Source organism: Gambusia affinis, linkage group LG05, assembly GCF_019740435.1.
Source record: "Gambusia affinis linkage group LG05, SWU_Gaff_1.0, whole genome shotgun sequence".
NCBI classification, from domain to species: domain Eukaryota; kingdom Metazoa; phylum Chordata; class Actinopteri; order Cyprinodontiformes; family Poeciliidae; genus Gambusia; species Gambusia affinis.
This window is the reverse complement of record NC_057872.1, coordinates 26,667,477-26,691,122: the sequence shown is the minus strand read 5'-3', so window position 1 is coordinate 26,691,122 and position 23,646 is coordinate 26,667,477. Positions and strand designations below refer to the sequence as shown.

Sequence of the window (23,646 nt, the reverse complement as noted above, 5' to 3'; positions counted from 1 at the left end):
AAAACAGTGAACAACCACCCCCACAACAGACAGCTGTAAAATAACATCAAATTGAACCGTCTAATCATAAACAGTGATAAGGATCATCAGACACAAATGACTAACAGCTGAGCCACTTTGTCGCCTAAGATTAGGCTCTGGTAAGTGAATGTTACACACCAGCTTTGACTGCACATTATTAACCTTACTCCCTTAATAATTCTGATAGGCTAGACCTTGCCTCATTTGTCTTCTATGTAGGTGTGTCTAAAAAACAAATTACTTGACCAAAACATTTTCTTAACCTCCAGAAAGCAGCTGTGTTAGCATAAATAACACAGCATTGAGGACTTGTGTATGAAACCCTCATGGCATATATGGTTGTATTTTCTGCTTACATTATATAGGTGAAATGGCTCAACAAAGGTATAGTATTTACAAGTATATAGGGGGTTATACACTATAGTAGCCATACTTCTTAATCAGTTTGAAGTTGTGGTTTAATATCTGCTACCAATGATTTGCTTCTAGCTCAATTTCTGCCCTGTTAAACCTGCAGAGTCACTAAAGGAGAAGCAACCCTTGCTCAACAAAAGCCTGCTAGTCCCCATTGTGTTTGCAATTAGGGGAATTACACATTGCCAAACTTTTAAAGTTATACTTGGAAATTTACTGCAGTGAGTCACTTTATTGAGCTTGCATTATGCTTCGGAGGCCACTCCCAAAAACACAAAAGTTATATGATTTTCCTCGCTGACCTTCATTTGTGAACTTTGATGTGTTTCTGTGGTAGTAAGTTTGATGCCAGAAAGACATTTTTTGTGCTTGTAAACAGACCCGAGTGATGCTTCGCAAAAGTATTTTACTCATAATTCTTAGTTGTTGAATCATTAAGCAGTAAATAGATCATGTCCAGATCACACTATTGTTGTATCAAAGTGATTAGAATTAAATGAACTAAGGCAATCTATCTGAATGGTTAAAATATTCCAGGTCACATACAGTGACTGCAACAATAAACCTGTGTACAAGCCTTTCTAAATGTCCCCACATTCTCATACATAGAATAAAAGAACAGAAATAATAGAATAGAAATGTTATATTTTATTATAAATTTTCCTTAAGTGGGCAAATTCAGGTGCAACAAAGTATCAACGCATATACATTCACACAAAGATGTAAATATAAAATTTGTAAAAACATAATTAAGAATAACACACTGTACAGTAAAGGTTAAATTACATCATAAAATATTTTTCAAAAAACAAACTTTGATCCAAAGAAATCTGCAACTGAGTAGGATCATTTAAGAAATGCACAATGTTTACATGTGCATTTGTTTTTAATGTATCTGTCCATTAAAAACAAAAGACTGTTTACAATATGTGACAATAAAAAACTGTGCAAAAAGCAGAAATATAAACACCTATTAAATTTTATGGGAACAGTTATGGTTATAGAGTCCATTAGCTGCTGGGCAGAAGGATCTACGATAACACTACTTTCTGTGCACCGGAGATGCAGCAATCTGTAAATGAAGGAGCTCTCCAGGTCTGCAACAACTTCATGAATGGAGTGGGTGTCATTCTTCACCAGTAATGTTATCTTAGCCAGAGGCGTTCTGATGCCACCACCTGTAATGGGTCGAGGGGGCGTCTTCTTTGCAAGGAGCTGGCTTTTGTGACTGAACTGTAAGGTTGGCGACCAGGGAGGTCATCCAGCATCAACTGGGGCATGTGGTGTTCCACTCCTGACTAAGACATATGGACTAAAAGAGACAGAAAAATGGAGTAAGCAAAAAAAGATAGCAAAAGGGTTAACTGGACTGACTGGATGGAAACAAATCTCCTGTTTTCCCTGTTTTCATTTCTGCATTTGGCCTCTGTAGCAACAACTACTGATAATGTGAGCCAGTCACAATGTGGTACATTATCTCAGCCTGTGGGACAAAGGGCAGGGAAAGAATGCATTTTAGTTTTAGAAAAGGACATGTGGTCACCAAGAGCTGAAGTTCCTAACATTTTTAGCTTCTGACACAAAATAATAGAGGAAGAGATCCTAGCCATCAGTTGAGGAAGCAGGCAATGCACAGAATAACAAAAGCAGAATCATCATCCAAGATTTTGCTGATTTTATGTCTTCTGTTATTTAAAAGATAGAGATGCTTTATAATTATTATTACTACCAATTCAGTTTAATTTCTGAATAATTTCTTAAAACACCACATTTGTTCATCTGTGGGGTCCTGTCCCCAACTTTGAAAATTAAGAGACTGAGGTGGGGAAGAAATACATTTTGGAAATTCAATTTACTGGACTTTAAAACATCTATATAGCATAAATTCATTTGATGCACACTGATATATTTACATTTTTTTTATTTCTGTTCATTTTGACAATTATGGCTTACAGATGATGAAACTCAAAGTTAATTTATCAGAAAATGTACCTACATTAATTTAACAAATAAGAAAATAGATTTAAATGTGAAATGTTAGCCTAATATGCCCAGTGGAATAATATGGCCACATGCTATGCAGTACATGCAATCAATACTTTGTCAGGGCTCTTTCTGCAGGAATTACAGCATCATCATCCTGTCGTGTGGCATTGGCGATCAGCCTGAGGCTCTAATGAGGTGTTAGAAAAGCTCAGCTTGCTTTTATATTGGCTTTCAGCTCATCAGCACTGTTTGGTTTTCCGTCTCTCATTTTCTTAACAATACCTTACAGATTCTCTAAAGGCTTTAGGTCAGGCCAGTTTGCTGGCCAATCATGCAAAGTCATTATGACAGTATCACTACTACTACTATACTATAACTACTTTCGATATTGTAAACAGGTGAAAAATTAGCATCTCCATATCATGTGTCAGAAGAGAAGTGCTCAGAAAACTTCCTGTTTGACAGCTGTGCTGACTCTGGAATTGCTCTAGCAGATGTCATAAAGTCAGTAACTATGAAAACGTCGCACTGGACTTCAAGTAACTGAGATTTTCTGCTGCTCACCCCTCTCTCCACAGTTTGGAAACTTGGTTTCAAAATGAAATACAAAACTTAAATTGCAAAAGAGCCCTTTTCCCCCTCAGCACCGGAAATTGTGCACATTTTGTGAATTTCCCCAAATTGTTTCTTGTGCAGCTTCTTCTGCCACACTTCTTCAGATCACAAAAATTTCTGTTAATATATTTGTAAATATCAATATCTGAACAGGAACATTATTTAGCAATAACCTTTCATTGCTTTTTCGCAGTATCAGCTGGACAACTTTCAAGTCAGAAATCTTCACCCTGATTATGGAAGTTGTACTAGAATATTTCTATATTGACATGTTTAATGTTAGTCTTATATCACTCTGAGTGCAAGGAATTAAGACATACAATTAACTTTTTGAATCGAAGTACATAAATAAACTATCTGATATTCCAGATGTTGTAAATTTAAAAAAAAAACTGTATTAACTATGAAGTTTTTTTAAATCAGGAACTTCCCTCCCCACCTGTAGGTGTCACTACAGTTGAGCACCCCCTCCTCCCTCCCTTTTGTTTCAAACCTCTCTCTCCTCCTCCCATCCTGTAAAACCTCCGCGAAAGGGTGTGCGTTTTGAAGGTTGTATGAAGCTATAATATCAAGGGAGACACGACGAGTCACTACAGAAACATGATTGGGTGAGCAGCGTTCACCCAATGAGTTTCCGCCATTTACCTCTCAGCTCAGCTGCCCCGGTGACAACCAAAGTGTCCTATCTCAAAAAAACAGTGAAGATGCCGCTTAGGGGGATATTACCTGAAAGTTTGAATACCTGTGATGCTCAGTAAAAATGCGTTGTGACAGCTGGGCTGGTTCCTCTCAAGGTCAGAATCTGAGTAACGCCGCCGCCTCACGGACGAACACCTTCAGGAGCCGAAGAGGAAGAACGGGCGCAAAGGAGGAGAAGGAGATGCGATTGTCTCCACCTACATTCAGTATCAGCAGTGACATTCCTTACTAAAGACGCTGATGGACACTAAAAAAGGAAAGGGTGAACTTGTAAAACACGTCTGTCCGGAAGTGGTCTGCTACAGCATTGGTTACTGAGGTAAAAAAAACAACAAACTCTTCAGCATCTTGCCGTTTCCTGCTTTCTTCCAGAGGCAGCAACGGTCGGTGACGGTTTACCTGACCGCTGCTGCACGCGACGACGTTCAGTCACAACTACCTAACGTCAACTGACAAAAATGAGTCAGTTGGTTCGGTTTCAGGTAGCCGACTTGAACGGTTCGTGTTGGAATAGTTGGTTAACTATTTCAGCATTGCGTAGTTGAAGCCAGCTCAACTTCATTGCTCTTGAAGCGGAGTTTTCTTTCCTTTTACAGGTAGTTTCTTGTTTCTTTCTTACAACGATATTTTCGAGGATGGCAACGCGAGGTCGGAGTGGCTTCGGTCGGAGTTTACCGGAGCTAGGACTGCTCCTGCTGGCAATACTGGTGCTGCTGGATGGTACCGTGCTGTCCCTCGAAGCAGCCGCCTCCTCCGAAACCGACACCCATGAGGGGAATGACACAACCAAAAAGCCTTTCCCCGTCCTCGGCATCAAGTACGACGACGTCAGTGTCCCCTTTGAAATTTCATTGTGGGTGCTTCTGGCCTCCTTAATGAAATTAGGTAAGTGTCATGTTATCATTTGGTTGTTACTTGGTTTCAAACCTTAGAATTTAAATCAACATTTTTCAGTTAGTACTAGCCAAAAAGAAGGCAATGAAGTTCCCAATTAAAGGCGTCCTAATCAGTCCTAATACCCAGTCAGTTGTAAAGACACAAAGTTAAACTACATACTAAAAAATAAATAAATAAAATGTAAATCTGGATATGTAATGATATACAATTCTGTAACTATACCAGATTATAAACTTCTATAATAAAACAACTGTCATCTCAGCTCCAAGCCTCCAACATCATCACAATATCAAGTTTACTCTCCTTAAGCTTTAAGAGATTGGTCACATATCTAGATCAGATATGGACATAAAGATCAATTAAAGTATTTTCAAGAGGACAAATATATTTTTGGAAAGTAGAGGTGTTTTGCATAATACTGAAAAATATCTTACTACAAATTTTATTCAAGCATTCCTCTGTGATTGCAGTGTTTCATTCCATATATTGTTGTTTTATTTGATGTTGTATTTAAACATGTGGCATCAAATGATCATTTATGCAGCATTCTGTTTGTACTCACTTGTATGAAATTGATGCATATGTAAATGCATCCTTATTTTTTGATCTGCTCTATCACAATCACATCTTTATAAACTCATTGATCAGCTTGGTTTTACATTAACTAAAAGTACCCAAATTTAACTGCAAAGTTTAAATGGAGATGCTGTTTGCTGTAATTAGTAGTAATTGAGGTTTATTTTCTAGTATTCAGAATGTTAGAAAAGCTGATAAAAGTATTTTTAATTTAAGAAACTTGAGTACCACGTCTTTCCACATTACTGAAGTGTATTTACCATAACTAGACCTGTCTGAATAAGTTTTGCTTGATGATACATTGTCCCAGAACTTATCAAGATAAACGATAATATTATTGTTTAGAGACCTTTTTGAAGAAATATATTGATAATACATTGTAATACATAATAATAAGTTGCCCTCTAAAATTTTTATACATTTTCTTGATTGATAGCTCTCTTTAATTTTTGTTGTTTTAATTTGCCTGCTTTTATGGATGCGAGGCAGACAATCAACTTCTAAAGAAATAGGTAAAAATCAAGAATAGTTAGTTTTTTGACAGTACCATCAATAAAATTTACTTACTTATTTACTAATCTAATGTCCTAAAAGTTCCATCAGCCCTTTAACTGTCAAGTTTCTCAACAGTTTCAGGTGCCTACTTAGACTGTAACTTGTACGCTTACATAACACATTTGACCGGAATACCTCAATATTTTGAGGTTGAACCTTTAAGGCAGGTTAAGGCAGATCTGTACAATTATAGCAGTGAGGATCTCTTAAAGCTGCCTCCTACAGTGATGACTAAGCAGTTTAACCGGCAAGTCTACACGTAGGAAAAGAACATTTATGTTTTGCAATTTTTCCTAACATGACCAGCTCATGATGGTCTGTGGTAAGACAGAGTCTCACAGTATTTATGCAAGAATTACTTTAAAAACAAGAGGCTTTTCTGAGTTTACCCATTTCAGGAGTTCACTCAGTTTTTGTGAGCAGTTGGGGTACACATCATAGCATTTCTTCTGTTGATCTAATCTGTTTCCTTTCTCTTTGAATCCTTTTCTATCTTCAGCTACTATTCCCTCCGACTTTCTGTTCCTTCTTGTGGTGTGCTTCTGTCAGAAGACTGCATTGTACTCAGCTTTTCTTGTTTTTTTTCTGAGAGCTAGCAGCCTGTCACTTGACTGTTACATCAGGAGCCTGGTTGAGCAGCAGCTTGTAGACAAGAAGGATGCTGCCTCAGTGTCTGGGCAAAGAGCCCAGTGTCTCAGGGGAGAGGAGAAGCAGAGAGGGTCTGCCTGGCTCCAGTAGATTTCTTGCAAGACACAGCTCAAGGACGTAAAAAGAAAATGGCAACATATGGAAAGTAAATGAATTAATCAACAATCGATAAAATAATAAATAACAGACAAACAAAGTAAATGGTCTTGAGGCAGTGGTTCGGAGGATGTTTGATGGGTGATTTAATGTTGATGCTATAAGAGTCTATTTTGGGAGTTTTTCTTGTTTCTGATTGTAGACGTTCTGTTTAAAAAGCCTTAGAGCAGGTACACAGGCCATTTATCTTTTAAGCTTTTTGCTGGTACATAATGCGTTTCTCTTTTTCATTCATGTACTTGGATTTATTGTACCCCATGAGTATTTAAAAACAATATGACCAGAGATTGTGACATCCTGAGCACTTTAGTCTAATCGCCTGTTCCCTTATAATTTGCTGATTTGAAAATTCTGTATCTTTCTTGTAATCTTCCACAGTAGTTCTGCCAAGTTTCCCAAAGGTCTTTTGAAGTTTTTTGGGGGGCTTTGGCTGCTTTTTTATTCATTTTCAGTTCTGATCATTTTATGTTTTTTTTTTTTTTTTTTTTCTAATCTTCTAAAAAACAAAACGTCCTACACTAAAGGGACGCATGCAGTGAGTCTACACATAGTTAACCGCTTGGAAAAGAGGCAGTTTGAAATATGATCTTTAGGCACTGTGTAGCTGTCAGTCTTCTGGCAGGACTTTTTTTCAGAAAACATATCATGTCGATTAACTGAGGGATGATAGCCCATGTGTCAGGTCTTTAATAGATTAGGCATTACATAACTTCAAGATGCTATTCTTCTGCTGTACATTTTCTTTAAACCACTCTCTGTGCACTTCCAATTTAACTTAAACAATCAATTCACAAAATGCTGCTATGGTTAAGTACCAAATGGGGCATACATTTAGTGAAAAGGCTGAAGTATAGTATCATTTTCAAATAATAATTACAGAACTATTATCTGAAAAGGCTTCATAAGCTTATTGGAACTCTGAGATTTCAGTTCACTTAGAACCCTTATTATTTTAGTATGATCCTTATGTTAAGGAAAGTAATCTTTCTTTGTGTCGTAATTAGGTTTCAGATTAACATTCAGTTTAGCAATATTCAATCAATGCACAGCATAAAGGTTAAAATTTTCACTATAGTTTACTTTGTTTTCATAAAATAGTCTTCTAATTTAAGAGGAAACATTTATCTGTATTCCTATATTTATCTGTGAACAGGAAAATAAAATTAGATTGTCCCTGATCCATGTTGTGATTGTAATACATAACAGCAAGAAGCTATATAGACATGACTATACAGCCAGTGATTCCTAAAATAGGTTGGTGTTTTATCAAATGTGCATCTGGGACTGATTGTTCTGGTAAACTTTTGTGTTTCAGTTTGATAACAGCCTCCAGAGATACAGGAGTAGACAGTGGGACACACCGGTGTGAATTACCTTAATACTTGTGAAGCTATTTGTGTTCTACATTTCCCTCCCTCTGGTGAGGTTGTTGAAACAGGTTAGCCTGGTCCAGTTGGGTTCGCCCTCCTTGTATGATTCAAAGCTGGCCAAATATTCTCAGAAGGACTGTGTTGCTTCCGTGTAAAAATCAATGAAAGCATACAGTTTCATTCAATAGTTGATACATGAGCTTAGTTTTTGCTGTTGCTGGAGTTTGGCTGCAATCCAAAACTTGTTTTTTCTCACGTGGGAGAGAACACAGTAAAGAGCATCAGTTAAAAAAAAATTATATTAGAAGATGTTTTTCTTCAGTTTATGGAAGATTAGTGAAATTTGTATATTTTATTAAAATTCTGACATTAAAACCCTTTATTATTGATAAATGTTATGGTGATATTTGTTTAATGTAATTCACAGTTAGTCAGAATGATTTGTAAAGAGTCTTAAAACAATATAAGAATACTATCAGACATTTTCTGTGGTTAAATAAGTTATAAATTTTATCAGCCATTAAAGATTATGCTTGCGGAATACCACCACCATGACGTAAAATGGGTGTCACAGAAATCTTATTTTTAAGTGTAATATTATTGGTGATTTTGCTATTTTGACTGCTGCTGAATACCTAATAATAGCGAGATTAACATGAAGTGTTTTTTGTCTGACTAGTAGTACTTATCACATATTTATTACATTTCAGGGGATTTTTTTTTATTTATGTGGTGTTTTCTTAAAGACTAAAAACTATATCAGACATAGACACAGAAAATTAAAGTGCCCACAGAGAAAATGGTTTGTTGACTTGTCCTTGGCCTTGGCTTAGATTGGCCACTGACCTAATCATGAATTCTCAAAAGGCATTTGGGGTCAGAGGTTTGAAATTGTTATAGCCTGACAGGTTGCACTATGTAGTTGTGCAGGGGTCTCAAACTCCAGTCCTCGAGGGCCACTGTCCTGCAGTTTTTAGATGTGCCATAGGTACAAAACGCTGGAATGAAATGGCTTAATTACCTCCTCCTTGTGTAGATAATTTCTCCAGAGCCTTAATGACCTAATTATTCTATTCAGGTGTGGTGCAGCAGAGGCACATCTAAAAGTTGCAGAACAGCAGCCCTCGAGGGCTGGAGTTTGAGTCCCCTGCTGCATGTGGTACACAGTTACTACCCTTTCAAATCCTGATTTTATCTTTTTCAATACTATGTTAGGAATGCTGAAGTTGTTGGAAACATATTGCTCAGACAAGGTTGCTTCCTAAAGAAACATACCAGGAACCTAGAAGGCAAAACAAGGAAGTGTTGCTTTAAGTAATTTGTCACTCATTTAAAACCTTTAGCTACTGGAGTAATTTATGCATTAGTTGTTGTGGAGAAGTGTGGAAGCTCATCAGTTACCTGAACTTTAAAACTGTCCTCATCTATAAGGCTTATATGGAAGAAAAATTCCTAGTATTGCATTAGAAAGCACAGCTTGATAAGTTCAAGGCAATGTCACAAACTGTGCTTTGCTTATCTTTACTATGTTATTTAGGTTAAGATTTGAACAAGAAGACTTCCTGGTTTATTGACAAAAAAAGGTTATTGACTTTCTCCTATTCTTAAGTACCACTGTACTTGTTCAACATTTCTGGGGTGAAAGATTTAAGTCAATCATGAAAAGGGCTATTATTATGTATTTCGGGCACATAGTGACATTTTACTACACAGTCAAGTAACTGTTACATTCAGTTGTTATGAAAATGTTTTATACACTAAAAATAACTTAGAATAAATTTGACTTTGCATTATAGTATTTTCTGATACCTTGAAATTGGCCTCTGGTTCTTTAAGAAGGTAATGCTCTTTCCGTCACTCCCTATTTAGCATGACAGTGCTTCTTCATGATGTTTCTTACAACCACTTTTAGGAGAGTTGGACTGAGAAGTAATTCAAATAATAAGCTCAGAATATGCACAGTTCCACCAGGTGTTTGCTAATTGCAGCTGCCACTAGTCTGGTGGAGCTGGCTGGGGGAGACATGGAGGAGTGGAATGAAGCTCCAAGGTGGTGCTTTGCATAAATAGCCAGCGCTTTATATGAGCAGAGATTAAGAATGGTTGCCATGGGAGATTCAAGAATTTCTCAATCATGCATGAATGAATCAAAGAAATACTCCAGGCATGTGTTTGACGAGGCAATAACATTATAACATGATATATGGCACAAAGGCATACTTTTTCATAATGCTTCCCCTTTAAGGAGAAAATTCTGTATATTAATCCATCAGCAGCAAACCCAGTGTCTAATAACCTCTGTCCCTCTTTTCTCTTTAGTAATTCCAAAAAATAAAGAAAAAAATTAAAGCCCATATGAGTTGAAAAAAGTTAGAAATTTCTAAAGTTTGATCACTTCTTTTACTTATATTCAGACATCAAACTTCACAGTAAACACAACAAACTAGGAGCCTAAGACTTTGTAACAACAATGTCCAATAGTGAAAAGAGCAGCCCATAAATTCCAATAAAATTATTTTACAAAAAACACATTTCAGGGTAAATCAATCTTGTTGAAGCCACCTGGTACATTGTGATTGCTGTCCAAGATGAATGGGTCTTTAGCAGGGGTTGCAAACTCCAGTCATCGAGGGCCGCTGTCCTGCAACTTTTAGATGTGCCTCTGCTGCACCACACCTGAGTAGAATAATTAGGTCATCAGCAAGGCTCTGGAGAACTGATCTACACAAGGAGGAGGTAATTTCATTCCAGCGTTTTGTACCTGTGGCACATCTAAAAACTGCAGGACAGCGGCCCTCGAGGACTGGAGTTTGAGACCCCTGGTCTTTAGTGTCCAACTTTTTATCCAAAGTTAATATTGAGAATGGCACTAGAAAGTACTGTGGCTTAACTTTGCTACCACAATAAAAATCTGTTTCCCTGTCTGTATTGGGTGCTTCTTATATCTTCCTTTTTGTACCTCTCACTAATATAGCTTGTAGTTCACCTAGCAATCAACAGTTGCCCTAACATGTTGCAACATTTCCACTGTCTAAAACAGCTTGAGTCTTGGTAAAACTTTTTTCTAGTGAGCTCAAAAGCAGTAGCATTACTTTGTAGGGAACAGTATTAAGATCTGCTGTCACAATATGTGGAACAAAAGCAGGAACTTGAGCTTGCTATCGTGCTTCAATGGTTTGAGCTTAGTTTCACAAGGATTGCATGTCTGTTGTTTTCTAAAGAATGTCTCTTGCTAGAAGAAATGTAACAGGCATCACAGAAACGATCTCTTCTAGGAGCCTGTTGTGCTTTCACACTTTCTGATACCTGTCAATAGTTTATACATTAGTGTCTGAAGCTAGATCTACAGTTTTTTCTTTTGTTTAAATGATCACACTCATAGAGTGAAAATTAATACTTTATATTCATTAGTTATAAAACTATTATATTGCCCTTTTTTAGCTTTTCTGAGAAAGGTGATATAATAAAGGATTTTTAAGTAAATTGTAAGATGAATCATGTTGACATGGCAGCATTGCAAACATTACCTCGTAACAGAAGCCATCTTGTGAGAAATCATCAGTAGAAGATGGCACTGCGATGTTCATATATCTCACCAGGGGTTTTGTTGAACTATCCCTGGCCTTAATAAATCATTCAAACCAATGACAGTCCTGCATAACTGGTTGTGCACTCTATTCCACATTAAACAATAAAATAATGACTCAGAGCTGCTTATCTGTACCACACCGCTGTGGTCATGAACAAGGCCTCCATCACTCTGAAGTAAATGTGTTTCATGACCTGTATGCAAAATCCAGTCTGTTAAACAGTGGTGTTTGAGCCCTCTTTAGCTAATTATATGTCACTATTTTTATAACCATAATTAAATAAATGTCCCATCAGTTACAATCTTCAACAAAAAGTGTTTTTAAATGTGTTTTTTTTGTCTCTCTCTTTTGTGCTTGCTCATTGAAGCTAATGCAGTTGCCAACAGTGCCCGGCTAGTCACCTGGCAACAGGACAATGTTCCTGGCTTTGGAAATGATGATGTGTTGCAAGTATCAGGCTATGTCGACACTCTGTACACTTACAGAAATGAAAGAACTGCCACACTTAGCTGGTTTTATATTATCTTGCTCCATAAAAGCCCTCATGAGGGAATAAAGCACAGGACACAGATGGTAATGTTGTTAAGCAGCCATAACAAATAACCTTAAGTTGGTATTTGTCAGTGCAAAATAAAAAAATATTTACATGCAATGTTAACTTCAAAAACATTCAGAGCCTTTACAAAATGACTTGAACTTTTTCCTCATTTGGTCATGTACTACAAACTTTATGTTCTTTTGTTTTATGTGACTTTCCAACACAAATTACTGCATAATTGTTTTATAAAAATATCTGAAAAATGTATTGTGCCTTTGTATGTATTATTATTTTAAACCCTACCCTTGCAGCTCTGGTTGTATGTGTTCTGCTTGAAGGTGAACCTTTGACCAAAGCTCAAGCTTTAATTCAGCTCCATCCATCTCATCAGCTTTGACCAGGTTCCCTGTCTCCCTCACAGCTAATCACAGTAGAGCAGATGTGAAGGGAGATGTACAGTATGTACAGCCAGAGTGTTTTATTTTGGTCTTATTTGACAAGAGCACCATCATCTGAACGCGGGCTGTGTCTGCTACATAGTTTACAGACAACTACAAATTGGCCTTCCGATAGCATTGTTTTTCTGCCACTTTTCCATTAACTTGTGGGGTAAACAGATTTTCCCTCCTGAGCTGTGGATTGTTTCTGCCCCTCCATTACCATACTATTGACTTCTGCTTTGATTAATATACAGAATAGCTGTATTTGTGGTTAAATTACAATTACTCTCTTTAGTATTTTGGTTAGTTTTGAAAACAGCTGTTTGCAGTGGGCAGTTTTCCAAGTGAGGTATCAGAGGGAAGGTGCTTAATAAAACAGTGCACCACACTTTTTAGATTTATATTTTCGTACATTTTAAAACCTGTTTGTCTCTTTCATTTCACTTTAGTATTATGCAGTATTTTATGTTGGTTTGTCACATACCCAAAAACCAATTTAAAGCTTGGGGTTGTACTTTGTGAAAAGTTTAGGGGACAAAAATATGTTTACAAGGAATTGCCCATACCTCTTAACCACACTGACATAGCTACTATTACTATTATTCCCGCCTGTTCACTACCTAATCTTCTCTAAACTGAAAAAAAACCATGAGAGTTATAATTTAAGTCCTTCAGGAGGAATTTTTAAAACAGTGTAAAATGTCATCACTTAGCCAGGGCTGGATGTTTCCACATACTCAACAAGCCTTGCAGGATGTCTTGAGAGTCCTTACACGTAGAAGGCTCAGTAATCATCCTGAAATGTCTTTTTTGACTCTTCCTGATTGAACTGTATGCACAACCTTGTCCCTTTTAGACACTCTTGAAATATGTTTAGAGTTTCCCTCTTTGATCAGGTATTCAACGTGACTCTCCTTGAGGCATGAGCAGCAATACATTATACCAGCTAACCGTGACTATTGCTTTTCTTGAGGACTCTGTATTTTAGCATTTTAACAGTTTCCTTTTTTTTAGCAGAACTCAATGGGATATTTTAGAAATATGTTTCTGATATTTTCTTTCCATAGGAGTCAAGCTAATATTCCTGTGCATTTGTGACCTCTATTCCTGCCTCTGCAGAGATACTGATATTCACATGGCGGGCTTATCAGTCACAGTATTCCTCTTGTTTTATTGCCATATTCCATACTAGTCCATTGTGGGCTATTTATGGATTAGAGTTCAAAGACACTTACTGGCTTTACACAAGGGGTCATAGGACTGTGTCTACTCTAATAATACCACTGTGTTGTTTCCTATGCCACCATCTAGATTCTGATATGTGTTTCTTTGTCAACTGAGCTTGACTCCATTGAAATGCATATTCTTGACTTGGAATCTGTGATTCCGTTGACTTTTTTGATTGGTGTGACTTGACCAGGTTTCACTCTACATGTTAAAGTGATATGGTAAGTCAGGTCAAAGCGTTTTGAATTTGTTAAACTGAGGGCCTGAATTTCTCCCTTTGGGCACTACTTAAAGTGTGTGCATAGTTGTGTATTTAAAAAAGAGTCTCGGTAACTTTCCAAGCAGATCATACTGGCTGCAAACTGATTGTCGTCATTGTTTCTGTTTGTCTGATAACTAATTAGAGCTTTCTGGGCTTTTTACTGTGTGATTGCATGTCCCCAAACTGAACTGATATACAACATCTTTCACAGTTTGTCACAGTTGGGCATGGCTTACTAATTACATAACAAACCATGGTAGTTGAGATGTAGTGACCATGAAGGCGCTAATTTGTTTTTAAGTCCTCAGTGATCAGTTTAATGCTTCTCTCTACATAGACAGTTGCATAAAAGAAGCATAGAAATTAAATCTAGCTCACTAAACATATTTTAAAGACTGAAAGATACCACAGGATAGCAATGTCACCCTTCCTTTTTATAGACTTTTTATAGTTTCTTGAGGTGTATTTTTTAAACAAAGATTTAAGATGAAGAAAAGTGCTTTGCTGTGGACATCTCTAGAGAAATGATGCACATTAGACCATAAAATATAATGCCTACTTCTCCAGCAGTGCTGTCATCAAACTGTCCAAGCATTTAATACTTCCACAGATGTCTTGTATATCTGAGGAATTTCTGTTGGAGATTTCTGACATCCTGTCAAGACACATCCATCCACCAATCCATCCATTCATTTTCTCCACCCACTTAATCCTGTTTAGGTTCACAGGAGTCAGGGGGTGTCTGTTGTCAATCTGAAGCAGTTTGAAGGTCTGAGTACTGCATGGGCAGGTGTACTGACAGAAAATCATTGAAGCACACAGTCATATTATAGCAGTCTAACAAAATTCTAGTTGTTGTTTCAGTACTGCTTGGGTCCAATATTGCACCCAATTTTTTTTTGTTACCCGGCCTTTGCAGAGCTCAAGGAAATCAGCTATTTGATTCCCTGTATTGTTGCAGGGATGCATCTAAAAGTTGCAGGACCGTAGATGTTAAGAACTAGACTTGGGCATCCTGTCCTATAGTACTAAACTGAATAAGCTACCTGTTGTTTTGTATTGATTTCATTTCATTTTAAGAGAAGGGAAAAAATATAATTGGATTGTATTTTTAAAAAATGCACCTTCCCTAAGAAGATCTATGTAGGCCTGTATATCTAATGGCTTTGACATTATTTATTACAAGGTAGTAATAAAAAGTCCTAAGCATTTTTATATCAATGCTTAGGACTGTAAAACTGTATCTGTGTTTACATGTGCAAAATTATTTGATCAGATTGAAATGTACTTGTATCAAATAATCCAAATATATTGTTTAAATGGGCCCAATATTAATTAATCCGATCATGACATGCATTTACAGTACAGACCAAAAGGTCCAAAAGTTTGGACACACCTTCTATGTCAATCTGAAGCAGTTTGACCAAACGTTTGGACACACCGTCTACTAGAACTTACTCAGAATGGAAGCCCTCACATGTGCAGAGCTGTAAAAATTTCCCTTAAAAAACACAAGTATGGGGCGTGCTGTGGTGGCGTAGGGGATAGCGCAACCCACATTTGGAGGCCTTGAGTCCTCGACGCAGCCGTCGCAGCTTCGATTCCCGGACCCGGCAACATTTGCCGCATGTCTTCCCTCCTCTCCTGTCAGCCTACTGTCATATGAGGGACACTAGAGCCCACAAAAAAAGCATGCATGCCATTCGTATATCAATTGGCATTTACCCTCTCATTCGGATTAAAATTTCATTCCGTTTGAGCTGAGTCCAATCAGAATATTCTGACGGGGGGCATTTACATAACATTTTTATTCTGATATACCATTTATTCCAATTACTTACGTCCATGTAAACATGCCTGGTGTGTGCCTGACGAAGTTCTGTGACCAAAACATTTTCTAATAAATTTAGTGGTTGATTGGGAGTTTCTCCTACACATTTTATTCAGTTATTGATGTAATTCAGCAGATTTATTTCAAGACCAAATGCCTTTCAAGTGCTGATCATGCATAAATGCATAAAAAAACATACAGCAAAATAGCTTTTGTGAGTATTGGATAATATGAACTAATGTTTTTGCTATAAACAATATAAGAAATTATAGTGTGTGTTTTGTGCAGACATGGATCCACAAGCCCTTGGATTGGGCTTAATCCAAACCCTTGGATTGTGAAGATGATTGTGAACCCTTGTGAAGACGAGCTTAATCCAAGCCTAATTTTCTTAACTTTTTAATTCCTGGTTGTAATTCAGGTTCTATTTTTTTTCTAAATGTTAGATGCATGTGGTATTTTGTTTTGTAATCAGTTGTTCCCTGATGTAAATGTTGTCACTTGTGAGCTTGTTCTAATGTTTTGCTTTGCTCATACCTTTGTTTCTATTGTCTCATTGTCATCCTTCCGTGGAGACATTTGTTACAGTGTCATTTGTTATGTGTCAAGCATTACATTTAGCTTGACACATACCTGCATGGCAGCAGTGTACAGTACATATAGCCGGCCGACTCGCTGGTCTTTACTTATCACCTTTTTATATGTTGCTGGTCAGACAGACTAGACTAACACACACTTTTCGTGTGTTGGGCTTTATGTGAAACCAACTCTGCCTGGATCACCATTGTTTAAATGTAAAGAATAAACTTTCAATGGGAAAAACTTTTTCTCATTTATTAGATTAGACTTTCTGCTTGTGGTGTCTTGAGCTACCTGGAGACTTCAGACATACTTGTGCTGTGAAGCAAGCCCTCTGTGCCTGAGGCAAAAGAGATTTCAATGAGCAGAACTTGCAAAAGTGTAATATGTTGTAATTCAAAAAGGCAAAAAGGTTTTAGGATTTTTTTTTTAGCGGATTTATTTTCTAAGCTGAGAAATCAGCTAATATATTTCAAATGCAGCTGGACATGTCTGTCAGTTCTATAATGTCTCTTGTAGTCTGTTACTTTTTAGTTGACATCCTTTCGACCTTCAAGATTGCATAAATCATCGTGATCTTTTCAGTACATTTATAATTCACTGTTTACAACTTTATGTGCAGAGAATTTGTCCTGTCAGGTAAACGGTGAAGCTAGCAAACAGAAAGCAAGCTCTGGCATGTTGCCCTTCTCGTTGCATTTTCATGGAACATTTTTATTGCAGAACATTAGGATTTTCTAATGTACATTTTACAGTCTGCAGCTAAATCTAACGAAGTCAAAATATATGTATTATTCCATATTTTATTTTACAGCTTATTTTTCTTGTAAGATTTACTTAAACAAAGTAACAGAAATAAATGAAAGGCTTCAAGGTAATTTTGAAGAAAAAATATTGGGTTTTTATTAACTATTAAGAGACGCTAATTTATCTTATGTGAAATGACCAGTTCTTGTCCAGTTCTTACTTTTATTTTAATGTTTATTTGCTGTGGCCTTTATAGCCTGAGTCTTCTGACTCCACAAATATGCCAGAAATGACCACAAACAGATTTTAAATAATTATTTACTCTTTTCCTTTCTACGTCAGGTTTCCATCTGATTCCTCGTCTATCAAATGTCGTGCCAGAGAGTTGCCTGCTAATATCTGTTGGCCTGCTAGTCGGAGGAATCCTCAAGGTAGCTCGAGATGAGGTCCCGCCAGTCCTAAGCGACCGAATTTTTTTCCTCTGCCTCCTGCCCCCTATTATCCTGGATGCTGGGTACTTCTTGCCTATCCGACCATTTGTGGAAAACATTGGCACAATCTTGATGTTTGCTGTTGTGGGAACTTTATGGAACGCCTTTTTTGTCGGAGGTTTCATCTATGCTGTTTGTCAGCTCGCACAAGACAAGTACGGCGAAATCAATCTCGGCAACATTGGGATTCTGCCTTGTCTGCTGTTTGGCTCCATCATCTCTGCTGTGGATCCTGTTGCTGTGCTTGCTGTCTTTGAAGAGATTCACATAAACGAGCTGTTGCACATCTTGGTTTTCGGCGAATCACTGCTGAACGATGCTGTAACAGTGGTAAGTGGTCATAGTTAGAATAAAGAGATTGGTTAGATGCACATCAACAGATGAACATACAAAGCATAAACATTTTCAGTTAAGAGTGAAAGCAGAAAAACGTGCACAATTAATCTTGACAATGGGGATAATAGTTTATTCACTGACAATGGTTTGGGTAACTTTTGACAACTGAAAACACTGTGGAACAAATTTAATTCATATCATCAATAACTTAACATACTTGAATTATAGCTACTAAAAGCACACATTTATAGAACACAGACAGGTATTTTTAACACCAACTTGTACAATAAATACCTTTACTGTGACTTGTGCTCAATGCCATCCAGATTTATCCCTCCTGTATATTACTTTCATTCCTTCAACACTATTGTCTTCAGGTAACAGATTTATCTCCATGATTTGGCAGCATAGTCTTGTGTAGAGAAAGACTAGAATATCCTGTCTGTTGCAGCAAGAGTTTTTATATTGTGAAATGCTAAGCTAGTAGCTTGTGGATAGCATTTATAGCAGGGATGGGCACTCCTGGTCCTCAAGAGCTGGTGTCCTGCAACTTTTAGATGTAGCTCTGGAGAACCTGACTGCACTTGGGAGGTGATTCAGCTATTGGATTCAGGTGTGTTGGGCCAGGGAGACATCTAAGAGTTGCAGGTCACCAGCCCTCAAGGACCAGGAGTGCCCACCGCTGATTTATAGGATACACTAAAGCGTATTTTTATGAGCTTAATACAAACTATGACAACATGAGACTGATTCTATGTGGCTGATTCTATGTTACTCTTTGTTGTAATACACTTTTTGTGAACTTCTGAGGACATATATGCAATTTTTTTGTAAAATTTTATGCACTTTGGTAATATAACTAATTAGTTGTTTGATGTGTGTTTGTTGTGGTTTTTCATGCCATTTCTTTGGATCATCTTTTCATATTTTTGTTTTCCCACCTGTTTTTTTATCCTTTTACTCTATTTACTCCCAACACCATTCTCCTTTGCCCTTCTAGGTACTCTACCATCTATTTGAGGAGTTTATGGACTCTGGTTCGGTGACGGCAGTGGACGCCATCCTGGGATTTGTCTCATTCCTCATTGTTGCGTTGGGTGGTGTCCTGATTGGAGCCATCTATGGGATCCTGGCTGCCTTCACGTCTCGTTTCACCTCCCATACCAGGGTCATCGAGCCTCTTTTTGTGTTCCTCTACAGCTACATGGCCTACCTGTCGGCAGAGGTGTTCCACCTTTCGGGCATCATGTCGTAAGTTGTAGATGAGGGACATGACAAAGTACAATCTTTCCCTCTCTTTTTTTTTTTTCGTAAAACACGCCTACATTGGTGCTGCTTTTAACCTCTCCCATGTTTCCTGTGTGTGTGTGTGTATGTCAGAAAAGTTTTTTATTTATTTATTTAAATATACATTTCTGTGTGCCTTTACTTGAACCTTCAATCTTGTTAATCTTAGTTATCAGTATTTTGACCTGATCTTCATACATTTTTATTAAGAGAGCTTTAAAGAGAAACTACTTCTTGATCTGTTCAGTGAACAATTATTGATTTTTACCCAGATATGTTAAATTAAATTTCTATTACTGAATTATTTTTTCATTTGTGTAACTTGTTGAGTTACATGTGAGCAGAAATCTAGTTTGTTAGTTTTCAAAACAAATTAAATAAAAATAAGATCTGTGGTCACATTATCAGGGTTTCCCCCAGAAAACTAGCTAAGCTTGCTGGTCTGGGCACCGAGGTCGTACAGTTAAAATATATATAAATTATTTGCACTTCTGTTAAATCCAAATTAAGTCATGAGTTAATGGTTCTCAAACATAATGTAATGCTGATCACATTTAGAACCCACCCAAGGCATAAATGAACTAACCATTAAATCCAAATTAAATTTGATGTAATGGTTTTCAACATCCCCTCTCCCCTCCCAGATTTCACTAAATCGATGGTGAAATGCTGTTAGTCGTACTAATGTTCTTAGCAGCAAAAGGGGCCCTTAAATTGCATTTTGCTCCAGGCCTCATTCAACATTGGACAGGCCTTGCACAATGAGCTAGACCTGCTGCACTGCGCATCTCTGCTGCTGGATGTAGAGGGATAAATGAGAAATTAGATTTTTTGGCTTTAGTAGCTCTTTCATTTCGGGTCTATTGAGTTTTTAATAAAGGCCACAGAAACTGTTTCGGTTGCCCTAGCTTTATGGGAGGAGTTGTTCTGAATTTTTAAATATAAATGTCCATACAGGTGAGCCTACATGAGTGATCTGTGTCGAGGTAAACTTCAGAGATCAAGCCACCTGATTGGTGTGTGCTCCCTGTTCAGTGCATCAACTATAAACCCATCGTTTTTCAGGAATAATTCTGCCCTGCCAGTAAAATGCTCATTGCGGAAGAGACGCTGGCAGTCTGACTTATTAAAGAAAAAATAAATAAATACATTATTACTTTTTAAAATAAAAATAAGTAAATTATTTTTTTAATAAATACATACTAAATTATGCATTTACTTTTTTGTTGTTTTAATAAAAACAAAAAAAGCAACGCTCAGCCTGGTGGGGCCACGAAAAGCCCGCCAGACTGGGAGAAACCCTGCACTATGGTGCACCACAAATTTAAAAGTGGCAAACCAACAAAACACAAAGATGCACTGTAAAGGGTCTTAGGTTCCAAAGGTAGTAATATGTGGTTATACCTCAAGGTTTTCTAATACATCTTAGCACGGTTGATGTAAGTTGTTGAGATACTATATATTTCTAGCTTCAAGGACAACAATTTCTTTTTGTCTTTTTTCCTTTTTTCTATTCTGAGCAGTCTTATGCTCACTGCAATGATATTGTTTTTCTTGGAGGGTTTTAGAAAGAGAAATAAATCAACTTCCTTTTCTCATTTCTCTAAAACTTTGAAAGTCAAACCAATATTCCCAGTAGGAAGGAATGGCAGTAAATTTTGAACTGCAGCAGCATGTGGCATATTTATGTAGCCATTGCTTTTGGCCTTCAGATTTTTGACGTTCAGTCATTGCATGAATGTGGCCAGAAGCAGAAGTGGTTATTTCAAAGTAATCTGTCTTGTGAAATTCAAACTTTGTAATGAATGCCTAGGTCAGAAAACATTTAGCAATGTATATGCATCCACCCGTTTTTTAAAACTTTTGTTGACACAAGATTTTCACTTTTTTTCTTTCTCCAGGTTAATAGCATGTGGAGCAGTGATGCGACCCTATGTAGAAGCTAATATATCCCACAAGTCCCACACCACTATCAAGTACTTCCTCAAAATGTGGAGCAGCGTCAGTGAGACGTTGATCTTCATCTTTCTGGGTGTGGCCACAGTGGAAGGAGAACACCACTGGGACTGGATCTTCATCTCAGCAACTCTCATCCTGTGTCTGGTTGCACGAGTCATAGGTCAGCTCCAAATTTCTTTTTTTTTTCTTAAAAAGAAACTTCAACAGTGAGGATTTCCTAGCTGATTTTTCCAACAGGAAAGGAGGATTTTTGATGTGCATTGGGTGTATAAAGTCAGTATAATGATGATATATTATTTTATCTCCTTTTCTTTTTTCATCTTTTTTTCAGGTGTGGTGGGTCTTACGTTTATAATTAACAATTTCCGGATCGTCAAGCTGACCACCAAAGATCAGTTCATTATAGCCTACGGTGGACTGCGAGGTGCCATTGCTTTTTCCCTGGGCTTCCTTCTGCATTCGGAACACAAGAACATCTTCCTGACTGCCATCATCACTGTTATTTTCTTCACTGTCTTTGTTCAGGTGAATATACTGAAGCGATTTTTCTATAAGCCCACATTAACTTTAGAGAAACTGTTCAAACTGCTTTTTTATTTCCCTTTCCACTTTACTGCATCAGTGATCAGGAAACATTTTGATTTGCAAAAGAACTTTCGGCACAGCACATTTGCATTTATTCATCTACTTTGAATTTTTCCCCAGCGCCAGTGGTCTTATGTCCTCTTACCTGGAGTTCACAGCTAAATGTATATTTTCTGACATTATATTTGTACTGTGGCATTTACGGATGAGGATGTGAAAGTTTGAGACGTTATTTCAATTAGCTGAAATGTTTTTATTTTATTTTTTGGGTTCACCTGTTTTATTTTTTCCCCCAGAATAAAACCAGTAACATTTTAAATTTTTGCCCATGCTGATCAGCTCATCTATTTAGTGTTTTTGTTTATTTAATAAGCCATTTTGCTTGCTTGTGGAGTCTGAATCACTTTTCTGTCTTACTAGTAATTCCTCTGATTTTTGTAATTATTATAAAATAATGGAAATACAAGTTACTTTGCATACAGGTTTTGATGTAGACTGTCATTATGAAAAGCTGCAATGTGCTCATCCACTTCATACCACTGGAGTAAGGCAGACATCTGGCTTAATCTCTTTAAGTAAGAGAAGCAAACAGTCAAGCCTATAATTGCAGACAGGAACAAGATACACAAACAGACGCGTCTTTTCTTCCATATTAATGAGATTTAGAATTGGCTTGGCTTCTGTTTGTGTTTTGGAAGTTGCCCAACATCAGGATACTTCTTTAATTCTTTTATGAATAGTCACTGTTTCTATTATGCTGTTTGTAAGTGAGAAAAGTCAGGGTTGATCAACTTTTCAGTTATTATTTAACTACAATTGACAGATTTACCTGTCAATAACAGTCTTTTAATTGTCAGAAGAAGCAGCATCATATAATGTGGTTGGTTTCACCCGCCCCTGAGTTGTTTGCGTTCTGATTACAAGTCAGAAAAACAGTGGGATTTGCTAATTGTTCAGGTGCTGACTACTATTGGCAACACAAGACAATAACTATGCAATTATCTCTAATTTGCATTTAAACAATAAAGGTACTTGTTCACAAAGCATTACAGGTGGTATCAGAATTCCTTTTATACAGCTTGTACAACAACATTCACTATATTTTATATGAGCAGCAGCTACATTGGTGCTGAACCCAGGGTTGTTCTGAGACCTCAGAGTTTCCAGTCTTCCACATCATAGTGTTTTTTTCTTTTAAGTAAAGGCTCCTTACTTATTGGAGAATAAGTAAGGAGCCCAATTTTTAGTAATCCAATTTTTATTTTACAACCCAAGTAAAATCAATATTTTTCTGTGCATTTCTACTTTTTTCTGCACCCTGATTAACGAATTGGAAGACATCCAAGTGGCATTAAAGTAATATGCTATATTATATTACTTTAATGACTGGAGAGATAAAGTTATCACAATTCAAAAGCACTTGATAATAACAGTCTATTTCCATCGTTACAAAAGATTAGGAGGGGTTTCACGTGAATAATGCTTTGTTCTTCTCACCCCCTTTAAGGGTATGACTATTAAACCCCTGGTGGAGCTGTTGGCAGTGAAGAAGAAACACGAGGCGAAGCGCTCCATTAATGAGGAGATCCATACCCGGGTACAGCCTATGAAGAGCCAGCTCTTCTCAGTGTTTTTTTTATTTGAATGACTAGAGCATGTTCTGTTTCCACTTTCAAGTACACATTCAGATGCATCCATATATGGAACAAACTGACACGTTCATCAGCTCTTTCAGGAAGCTTGATGTAATTTACTCAATCAAATGTTGAGCCTTGCCTCCCCCCAGTGGCTGTGTAGTGGCACTCCATGTCTGTTCATTGAAAACCATTTCAGAATTT

The 23,646-nt window shown here is 37.2% G+C and overlaps 1 protein-coding gene and 1 long non-coding RNA gene across 5 annotated transcripts in view; one reads left to right on the top strand and one right to left on the bottom strand.

Moving 5' to 3' along the window:
• Nucleotides 1-1,063: 1,063 nt before the first annotated feature.
• On the bottom strand, nucleotides 1,064-3,907 carry LOC122830812. Its single transcript, XR_006370598.1, has 2 exons — nucleotides 3,779-3,907; nucleotides 1,064-1,747 (listed from the first exon to the last, which is right to left on the bottom strand). It is a non-coding gene; the product is annotated as an uncharacterized LOC122830812 (long non-coding RNA).
• The window catches only part of slc9a1a (solute carrier family 9 member A1a), a 34,223-nt gene continuing 14,089 nt past the window's right edge, over nucleotides 3,513-23,646 (top strand). The window contains exons 1-7 of one of the 4 annotated variants that reach the window (XM_044116515.1): nucleotides 3,513-4,217; nucleotides 4,332-4,620; nucleotides 17,493-17,971; nucleotides 18,978-19,228; nucleotides 21,166-21,383; nucleotides 21,555-21,748; nucleotides 23,316-23,405. In XM_044116515.1, the coding sequence (XP_043972450.1) occupies nucleotides 4,194-4,217; nucleotides 4,332-4,620; nucleotides 17,493-17,971; nucleotides 18,978-19,228; nucleotides 21,166-21,383; nucleotides 21,555-21,748; nucleotides 23,316-23,405 (1,545 nt within the window). In that variant the 5' untranslated portion in view covers nucleotides 3,513-4,193. Of the gene's footprint in view, nucleotides 4,218-4,331; nucleotides 4,621-17,492; nucleotides 17,972-18,977; nucleotides 19,229-21,165; nucleotides 21,384-21,554; nucleotides 21,749-23,315; nucleotides 23,406-23,646 lie in introns of those variants that run through there. The other 3 variants (XM_044116514.1, XM_044116516.1, XM_044116517.1) reach the window with 3 other exon arrangements.